This window comes from Astyanax mexicanus, chromosome 6, assembly GCF_023375975.1.
Source record: "Astyanax mexicanus isolate ESR-SI-001 chromosome 6, AstMex3_surface, whole genome shotgun sequence".
Classification (NCBI taxonomy): domain Eukaryota; kingdom Metazoa; phylum Chordata; class Actinopteri; order Characiformes; family Acestrorhamphidae; genus Astyanax; species Astyanax mexicanus.
Window position 1 is genome coordinate 57,857,472 of NC_064413.1, and position 11,288 is coordinate 57,868,759.

General features: G+C 38.3%; 1 protein-coding gene across 1 annotated transcript; it reads right to left on the reverse strand.

The window, feature by feature from the left end:
• Window positions 1–1,404: 1,404 nt before the first annotated feature.
• zgc:91999 (uncharacterized protein LOC445104 homolog) lies at window positions 1,405–11,000 on the reverse strand. The gene is made up of 9 exons (XM_049480366.1): window positions 10,782–11,000; window positions 7,856–8,012; window positions 6,831–7,066; window positions 6,541–6,696; window positions 5,688–5,863; window positions 3,578–3,698; window positions 3,398–3,468; window positions 2,312–2,391; window positions 1,405–1,991 (listed from the first exon to the last, which is right to left on the reverse strand). Exons 1-9 carry the CDS (start codon window positions 10,833–10,835, stop codon window positions 1,852–1,854), a joined length of 1,191 nt encoding a protein of 396 aa, XP_049336323.1. The 5' UTR covers window positions 10,836–11,000; the 3' UTR covers window positions 1,405–1,851.
• Between the last annotated feature and the right edge of the window lie 288 nt (window positions 11,001–11,288).

The following is an 11,288-nucleotide window of genomic DNA, read 5'->3' on the forward strand; positions in this document are numbered from 1 at the left end:
AACACAACAGTTTTACATAACATTGAAACATAACATTACAATTTTGTTTTCTTTTGTTTTTTTTTGTTTGCAATTATGTGAAATGAACCATTTTCATATTATATGTTGATTACACTAATTAAGGCCAGCGGAAGAAGATTCATACTGAAAAAATACTTTTAGGTATTTTTCCTAGATCTTCACACTTTAAAATTAGTCAATTTGACACAGAACATAACAGGAGGGTTAAGGTCAGCTGATGCAGGGAGTAGCTTCTCATTAGTTCATTAAACCACCATGTGGAAGTTCCCCTGAGTCAAAATGTCAGTCCTGACCTCTATCTACCTAACACACACTAAAGACTCCAACTCCCAGCATGCACTTACACCAGACCTTCCAGCCTCTGCTGATCACATGATGCTACGACGTTCTAACTCGCCAAGCTTCTGATTACACACACCTGGTCTTGTTACTATATGTTATCCCCCACTGTTTCTGTTTTCTCATTGGCTGGGATTAGATCTAGTTTGTAGCTCTTCTATGTCATGTTTCTTTTGTTTATTGCTCTTTTCTTCCCAACTTATATTTTTGTATTTTTGACTATTACTTATTGTTGCCGAATCTTTTTTCTGTTTTTGAATAATCTTTGTGCCTAACCCTTCTATTGTTTAGATCTTCTATGTATGATCATTTTTGCCTGCTCTTTAACTGGTATGTTGTTAACCATTACATTAAAGGAGATTGTAGCTAAAACTACTAAAAAAGGTTAAGAACTATCTAATGCCATATTATTAAATATAGGACCGTGGAGGAACATTATTTTCTAGAAAGGAATGTGGTGGGAAAAAAAACATCTTAAATGATAGTGATTAGCACATGATCACTTAATCGTTTGGTGAAATCAAATAGAATAGTATAAAAACAGCACTAGAACTCAGGGATATGTTGGTTAATAGTGAAAGTAAGAGCTTCACCACACTCACACACACTGCAGTAAAGAGAACTGAAGGGATTAAAGTGACTAAATAGCGTTGTGCGTAGCTTTAAGAAAATCTCTTATCAGTGAAAAAAACAGCTTCAGTTTAGTAGAGACAGTAAAGATGTGAAGCTCTGATGAGTTCAGATTTACCCAGAGTTCCAGAGTGAGGGTGAGAAGAGAGGCGGCTGTAGGAAGAAGTGATTACCCATGCCTAGTGCTGCCGTACAAGCCTGTGGGGGCGGGGCTATGATCTGGGGGTGCTGTGATTGGTCAGGTCTGGGTTCAGCAGCGTTATGAGCCCAAAGAATGAGGTCAGCTGACTTCCTGAATATACTGAATATAGACCAGGTGATTCCATCAGTGGATCTGATCTTCTCTGATTGGACGGGGATATTCCAGGAGGACAAATCAGGATTCATGGAATCAGATAAAAGCCAGACCAGTACTGATGTATTTACTGAACTTTAATAGATTTTTATTTGTGTACAGTTTTTTTAATCGCAGCAGATTTAATAATTAATTATGCGTAACATCTAAATATGGCTAATTATCATTAATACTGATTAATAACATTATAAAATTCTATTCACTTTAACCTGGAAGGTAAAACACTTTAAATCAGGCTCAGGAAGCACCACAACAAATACCGTTTCATAATTTAAATCGCCTTCTGGTGGCCACAGGAAAAACAATACAGAGATGTGATATATTTAATAAATAGTAATAATACTGTGTTTCTGATTTACTCTCATGTTCAGTATATAGTGGTTCTGAGTTCTGGTCCGTGTGTTCTCCTGCTCAGCGCTGATATCTGAGGTCATGATGACATCACCATGACATCATAATGAAGACGTTCACATGCTTTCTGTGACTTAATGAAAAACTCCATCCAATCAGGTTTCCTGTGCATCCTGATGATGTCCCTGCTCCACATGAGCGTAATTGGCTGGATAGAAGCCTTCGACTCCGCCCTCTTTTACTCCACGACACCAGCCTTGCTCATCTTCATCCTCCACCTTCAGAAACTCCTCCCCTTTACAGGTAGATACACACACACACACACACAGACATAAAAACACACACACACACACACACAATCTGTATTTAATCTGGTTAGTTTTAAATAGTTTCACACTGCAGTTTAGAGACTGAGCCACTTAAACCACTTTACTACATCCTGACATCATCACCTATGTGGGCGGAGTCTCCCTATACTCAACACTGATTGGTGTGTAAGAGGATGTGTATTTAATACATTTACTGAACAATCAAACCTGATTTTTGCTTCTAAACCCAACAGCAAATAAACTGTTATAAACTGTTATGATGTCATTATAAAGTGGGCGGGGTTACCTGCTTTGAATGACAGTTCATCAGCCTCCTCCCCAACATAATCATACAGAGCTTTCACTCGCACTCCTCCAATCATAACCCTGAGAGAGAGGGAGATAAAACACAATGATAAAATTAATACTCAAATCCACCCTGATGGTGACAGATGTAATGGTAATGAAGCTGGTGATGGTAGTGATGGTGGTGATAATGATGGTGATGGTTGTAATCAGGGTCGTGGTGGTGATAATGATGGTGATGGTTGTAATCAGGGTGGTGATGGTGATAATGATGGTAATCAGGGTGGTGATGGTGATAATGATGGTGATGGTTGTAATCAGGGTCGTGATGGTGATAATGATGGTAATCAGGGTGGTGATGGTGATAATGATGGTGATGGTTGTAATCAGGGTGGTGGTGGTGATAATGATGGTAATCAGGGTGGTAATGGTGATAATGATGGTGATGGTTGTAATCAGGGTCGTGATGGTGATAATGATGGTGATAATGATGGTAATAAGGGTGGTAATGGTAATAATGATGGTGATAATGATGGTAATAAGGGTGGTAATGGTATTGATGATGATGATAATAGTGGTGGTAATGAAAGTGGTGATAAAAGTGATGGTAATGATTGTAGTGAGGGTGGTGATGGTTGTGATGGTGATAATGATTTAATGAAGATGGTGATGGTATCAATAGTTATAGAAATAGTGCAATAGTTTATGATAGTGCTTCATTAGTGTTAGTGATGCAGATGTGTTGGTGGTGATGATAACAGTGGTACCTGTAATTGTCATAGAAATAGTGATGGTGTTGGTGAATAACACTGATGGTGATTATGGTGATGATAATATTGAGAGCTTTTTACTGTGATTAAAGTGATTATATTGCTGAAAGTAATTGTGAAGAAGACTGTAAAGTGATTACGATGATGATGGTGATGGGGATGATAAAGATGCTAATGACAGTTAAAAAATATGTTATATCTGTAAAACAGCTGAATTATCATGATTATGATTATGGTGATTATGGTGATAATGGTGATTATGGTGATTATAGTGATAATGGGGATTATAGTGATAATGGGGATAATGGTAAACATACGCTTTGGTGTCTACGGTTACAGGCTTTGGCTTCTTTCCTGGTTTCTTCTTCCTAACTGGAGGAACCCACTCCTACACACACACACACACACACACACACACACACACACGTTTAGGCAGTTCTGAGGTTTCAGTGAGGTCTTTGTAGACACACTTATGATTTATTACAGACTCCGCCCACCTGCAGTGACGGCCAATCAGTGGTCATGCCTGGGCCGTGGTTGTTCCTCCACCAGCGTAAATCATCCTGTTCACAGATGGACATCAGAGTGTGGTGGAGTTCACTGTACACAGCCTTTATACTGCAATACACACAAACACACACACACATTATACGCATTACACACACCTTATAACATCCATATACAGAATTTACTGAGCACTGGTGGAGAATGCGGGAACAGAAACAAACACAAATGCAACCTGGTCCTGCATTCATTCCACTCTATTTATGTTCCTAGTTTTAGCCACGCCCCCAAAAGAATGTACAAGCCCCTTGTTATACAGAAATGTTTTTGCCCAGCCCCACTTATTTACATTTTAAAAGAACAGCTTTGCTTTATTAAAGTAAATTCATTAAGTAACTATGGGGTTTGGAGCCCCTTGGTGGCCAAACTGTGAGATAACAGTCTAAACACTAAATCTGAATAAACACAGAATCTTAACAGGAACAAAAATAAGAGATTACCTAAAAATTATGAGTTTTTTTTTTTTTTTATCAAATTGAAAACCTCTGGAATATAATCAAACCATCAAACCACCAAACTGAACTGCTTGAATTTTTGCACCAGGAGTAAAGCAGCATAAAGTTATCCAAAAGCAGTGTGTAAGACTGGTGGAGGAGAACATGATGCCAAGATGCATGAAAAAAAATGTGATTAAAAACCAGGATTATTCCACCAAATATTGATTATTTCTGAACTCTTAAAACTTTATGAATATGAACTTGTTTTCTTTGTATTATTTGAGATCTGAAAGTTCTGCATCTTTTTTGTTATTTCAGTCATTTCTCATTTTCTGTAAATAAATGCTCTAAATGAGAATATTTTTATTTGTAATTTGGGAGAAATGTTTTTTTTTCAGATCTGTAGATAAGGACTATTTAATTAAATAAAATTATCCTCCAATCAACCAAATTCATCATTTTTGAAAAACTGGGGGTTTGGAGCTGTCTGGTGGTCAGACTGTGAGAGAATAAATCTAATAACCCACAATACTTAAAGGTTTATGCATTTAAATGTATATAAAACTCTAATCAATCAATCAATCAATCAATCTTACAGTATTAACCTAATCATGTATTAAATTATATGGTAAACTAAAATAATAACTAATAAAAATACATTAATAAATAATACCGTGTTTTTAAAGTTTAAGAAGTTTGATTAAGGGATTAACAGTGTAAGAATCTGATTGGACAGTTTACTGATTAAATTTCCTTCGGGATAAATAAAGTATCTATCTATCTATCTATCTATCTATCTATCTATCTATCTATCTATCTATCTATCTATCTATCTATCTATCTATCTATCTATCTATCTGATTACTGTACTCTCAACAGTACAACAGTTTAAAGTGGTTGGTGTGGAGTTACTTGGTGGTTGCTTTGATGTTTCTTGAGGTTTCTGTTGTTGGATAGATGGTATTCTGTTGCTAAGCAGTTTTAATCATTATCCATTTCTATGGTTGCTATGCAACATAGAACATAGGTGGTTATTATTACTAGATAGTTGCTATTCCTCTACAGGTGGTTGCTATGATGCATGCATGGTTGTTATGGTGCTGATGTCTAAATGAACACGTTTCTTGTAGGTATCCATACTGACTGTATCTATCAGTATATAAACTTGATGTATCTGTTTATTCTAGTGTCTAAAATCTAGATAATGATATAATATCACAGTAATCAGATACATATGGTAAATGTTAATGTAATGTTGTTAAGTAGTTACGATGTTGTTAAGTTGTGATAAAACTGCTACAGGTGGTTGAGATGCTGCTACATATTGTTGCTATGCAGTTCCTAAGTGGTTTCTATGCTGTTACATTGCTATGACGTTGCTATGTGGTCACTATTCTGCTGAAGGTGGTTGTTATGGTGCTACAGGTGGTCGGTATGGTGTTGCTAAGTGGTCACTATTCTCCTACTATTGATACTACTACTTGCTCTGGTGTCCTAAATAATTGGTAAGGTGGTAGTGTGTGTATTTTAGATTGGTGTTAGTGTGCTGCTGGGTGGTTGCCATGGTGCTACAGATGAGTTGCTGTGGTACTGTGTGCTGTGAGACCTATCGTTGTTGGTGACGTCGAGGTGTCTGTGGATGGACAGGAAGGTCTGTTTGAGGAAGCTGATGCGTTTCCTTTCCTGCTCCTGTGATTGGTCGAACACCGACTCCATCTCCTCCATATAACGGGGGGCGTATCCTGTTACATCATCCAGAACCTTCTCATACCGATCCCGGGCCTGAACACACACACACACACACACGGACACACGCACACAAGCACACACCCACACAGATTGGTGTGAGTGAGTTTATTTATGAGAGTGAGTTGATTCATTTGAGATGATTCATATGAGTGAGTTGATTTTCTTGCTTAAGATGATTCATTAAGTGAGCCGATTGGTCTGAGTGGATTGTTCATAGCAAGTTAATTCATCTGAGACAGCAGATTTATCAGAGTGAGTTGATTCTTGTGAGTTGATTCGTTTGAGTGAGCTGAATTGTGTGAGTTGATTCATATGAGCTGAATCGTGTAAGTTGAATCATGTGAGTTGATTGGAGTGAGTTGGTTGGAGTGAGTTGGTTGGAGTGAGTTGGTTGGAGTGAGTTGATTGGAGTGAGTTGGTTGGAGTGAGTTGGTTGGTGTGAGTTGATTGGTGCGAGTGAATTGATTCATGCGACTGAGTTGATTCTGGTGAGTTGATTGGTGTGAGTGAGTTAATTTGTGTGAGTGAGTTGATTCATGAGTTGATTGGTGATAGTGAGCTGATTTGTGAGTTGATCCGTATGAGTGTCCTCACCTTGTTGCGCTCGTGCGCCGCTCTCTTGCGGTTCTGCTGGATCTTGGTGTGAGTGAGTTGATTGGTGTAAGTGAGTTGATTGGTGGGAGTTGATTGGTGCGAGAGAGTGTCCTCACCTTGTCGCGCTCTTGCGCTGCTCTCTCGCAGTTCTGCTGGATCTTGGTGAGTGTGAGTTCGTTCACGCCGGGGTTGTTTTTGGCCTGACGCTCTTTATCCAGCGCACTCTGCTCCCTCTCACACGACTTATTATACTCCCTCTGAGCTTTATCCAGCTGCACACACACACACACACATTATACACAAACACACACACACACACACACACACATACACACACACACACACACTCTCAGAGTGTATTCCTGCAGTAATGTTGGGACACACTGAGGACAGGTCTGATCTTTACCTTGTTCAGTTTTTTCACCCAGGGCTTCTGAGCGCGTGCGAACGCCGTCTCGAAGTCATGTGACTCCCGAAATCCTATGAACATTTTGCGTTTAAACGCTTCTTTCTGCCAGACGTGAATCCGCTCACCATCCTCCTCCACCAGCGAGCGAGAGATAGACGAGTGCAGGACGGAGAGACGCTCAGCGGAGGAGAAGAAACTCTGAAACGCTCGCATCAAAGAACCATACAGAGGCCCTGAGAGAGAGACAGAGAGAGAGAGAGACAGAGAGACAGAGAGAGAGAGAGACAGACAGAGAGAGAGAGAGTGACAGAGACAGAGAGAGACAGAGAGAGAGAGAGAGAGAGAGAGAGAGAGTGACAGAGAGAGAGAGAGAGTGATAGAGACAGAGAGACAGAGAGAGTTATACGTGTATTCATTTATATTTATTTTTTAAGTTAATTGCAAATAGTCTATTTTTCTTCTAAAAACAGAGTTTCCTATTATTTGAGTTTTCTTTCTATATTATTTTTTATTGATTTTATATATATTAATGGTGTGTCACGCCTGATGTTGTCAGTCTGCCTTTTCTAGTCGCTGTTACTCCTAAAGACTCGAACTCCCAGCATGCTCAGCCCATGGACTACAAAGATGCTGCTGAGCATGCGACACAGTGTATTTAATGTCCATTGTTCCTTTCTCTTGTTGCAGAGTATTACCTGGTTCTCCAGCTCTGTTACAGCGTTTTTTCTTGCTTTCCTGTTTTCATGTTTATGATCTGTTTCTGTTCCTTTAACTTCTCTCTAGCCTGTCCCTCAGTATGATTCTGGTATGTTCTTTATTTCTGCTGCCCTGATTATATCGTTTATTTTACTCTCTGTAAATAAAAACCTGATTTTATTCAGCACGTGTTTCTGCCTTTCCTGGTTCTAGCGTTCCTCACATGGTGATTGTGCTGAGTCGTATGATTACTATATGAAAAAGTGAGTATCTCTTAAATAATACAATGGTGTTTCTGATAAAGTGGCCGGGGGGTGTGTCCTCACTGTTGTCTATGATGCTTTTCCACTTGCTGCTCCACTCCTTCAGCTGCTGGGCGTAGTGCCGCTCCACCCGCGCCCGGTCCTTAAAGCACGCCACCACGTCCTCACACACCTGGAAACAGTTTGGCGTCCGCTGCACCGTCGCCACGTAGTTACCGGGCTGGAGGATACACACACACACACACACAGATATATACACAAACACACACACACACACACACACACACACACAGATATATACACGCACACACACACACACACACAGATATATACACACACACACACACACAGATATATACACACACACACACACACACACACACACAGATATATACACACACACACACTTCAGAACAGTAAACCCTGCACAATCTGGAGATATATTAATGTATAACAGTAGGATGCATACTTCATTACAAATGACTTTTCAGAATTTATTAGAAGTTAAAGATTCAGAAAATAATAGATGACATAAATTCATACTTTATTAATAGAGTAAAAAATATCAGTATCGTTAGCTGAATATATACTTTTATTATATCAAATAATAAACAATATTTCATGGGTTTTACTGTTTAATCCTGCTTTTACCATTTAAATGATCAAACCTTTGAAATGCTTCTACTGCCACTAATTGTCCACAGATAGATAGATAGATAGATAGATAGATAGATAGATAGACAGATAGACTTAAATGTAGCAGCCAGTACCAGTTACACAACACAGTAGAAATAAACAACAATAGGAGTAGTACAATAAGAGAGCACAGTAAGAAATGGAATACTATGGAAGATTCAAATTAAGATTCAAAATATTATAAAAGCGTCTGTGAATTATTGAAATACAAATACTTCGTCACATTACTTAAGTACAAATGTATGTTATCTATACTTTGCTACAGTAATTATTTTTTTCATCTATCTATCTATGTTTTGCCCTGTTATGTATTTTGTCTTGTTCATGGTTTGTGGTTATAAAATACAAAGTTTGCGTGGGCTACGTTAGGACAGTACTGTGACTATTACTACGCTGGAAGCATCAACTTCCCCTGTGTTTAGCTAAGATGGATCAGGGTGATTGAGGCTGAAGGCATTTGACCCGTCTCACACTATAGGATTTTTTTAATCTTTAACTCATGTTAAGAACGCAATATCCCACATGTAACAACATTTTCCACCTATTTTACTGTCTTTAATCAAGTCATCAACCCCTCCCACTTCACCCACTGTAAGAATATACTTGCCCAGGCCACGCCCCTATCCTCAAAACCTCGCCAGAGTTCATCACAAACTGAATGTAAACAATGCCATTAAGATATTATCTATATAGGCTATAACCAGTTCATTTATACAAGACTGGAACATAGGAGGTGCATTTGTTACACTGAAGGGCATGATCAAATATTCATACTGTCCCATAGTGCATAAGAAGACCTTTAATTAACTCTATATAACATTAGAATACTAAACCCACATAAACATAAAGTCAGTGATTAGTGAGAGTATCTACCTGTAATTAACTCTATATAACTTTAGAATAATAAATAAAAAAAACATGAATGAAGTCAGTGATCAGTGAGTCTCTACCTGTAATTAACTCTATAACTTTAGAATACTAAACTCAAATAAACATCAGTTGTAATCATCTTTAATCAGCTATGTAGACACTCTCGCTGATCACTGACTTTATGTTTATTAGAGTTTATTCTAATGTTATATAGAGTTAATTACAGGTGGACAGAAGGAGATGAATAGAAAAGTGCCCTTTAAGTACTATGGGACAGTATGAATATTTGATCATGCCATTCAGGGTAACAAATGCATCTTCTATATTCCAGTCATTAAAAAAAAATATTGGTTGTATATCCTACAGAGATACAGGTAAATACAGTCTAACTTTCCTAAAACCTTTGCTAAACATTGTTATAATGTTCTCTGTTAAGTAGGTTAAGCATTAAAAATGTATAAGCATTAATAATACAGTGTTACATTCTGCATGTTATAAACACACATGGTCACACACTTCTGCTACGACTTTTCTCACAAACTAATTTAAGAACACTGTTCCTAAAGATTCTGCTGAACCAGCTTCTTTCAATATCCATACAATCAAACACTGTTTACAGACGCAGATCTTCTGGAGAACTTACAGAATGTATAGAACCTTACAGAACCTAAAGAACCTTACAGAAACTATAGAACCTATAGAAACTTACAGAACCTATAGAAACTTACAGAACCTATAGAACCTATAGAAATGTACAGAACCTATAGAACCTTACAGAAACTATAGAACCTTACAGAAACTATAGAACCTATAGAAACATACAGAACCTATAGAACCTTACAGAAACTATAGAACCTATAGAAACTTACAGAACCTATAGAACCTTACAGAAACTATAGAACCTATAGAAACTTACAGAACCTATAGAACCTTACAGAAACTATAGAACCTATAGAAACGTACAGAACCTATAGAACCTTACAGAAACTATAAAACTTACAGAACCTATGGAACTTTACAGAAACTATAAAACTTACAGAACCTATAGAACCTTACAGAAACTATAGAACCTATAGAAACGTACAGAACCTATAGAACCTTACAGAAACTATAAAACTTACAGAACCTATGGAACCTTACAGAAACTTACAGAATGTATAGAACCTTGTAGAAACCATAGAACCTTGTAGAAACTATAGAACCTTACAGAACATATAGAACCTTACAGAAACTATAGAAATGTACAAAACCAATAGAACCTTACAGAACCAATAGAACCTTACAGAACCAATAGAACTATTAGACTGTACTACAGAACTGAACTCCAGCACTGAGTGAATGTCTCTCTCTCCCTGTCTCTCTCTCTGTCTCTCTCTCTCCCTGTCTCTCTCTCTCTCTTTCTCTCTCTCTGAAGTTCTCTCACCATCCAGAAGCTCCGGCTCGGGTCCTCCTGTGGCTCCGGCTCCGGGTCCGACATGCTGCTGCCCCAATCCCTAAACACACTCCAACCTCCACCAACACCAACACACCAGAGTGGGAGAGTGTGTGTAAGAGAGTGTGTAAGAGTGTGTGTGTGAGAGAGAGTGTGTTTGAAAGTGTGTGAGTGTGTAACAGAGTGTGTGTGTGTGTGTGCAGGAATCTGGCAGCAGGAATAGAATCCCCTCCCAAACATTCCACCATGCAGCAGAGACGTCCCAAAATAAACAACACGCAAAAGGTCACAACACACACACACACACACACACACACACACACTTCCAGATATACACACTCTTACACACACCTGCATTAAACCTTATATTCATTGGCCATTGGTGCATACAGTATATAACAGAATTTACATTTCTTCAATCAACACACATACTATTATGCACACTAAACACACTATACACACACATAAACTATACACACACTATATACACACTATACA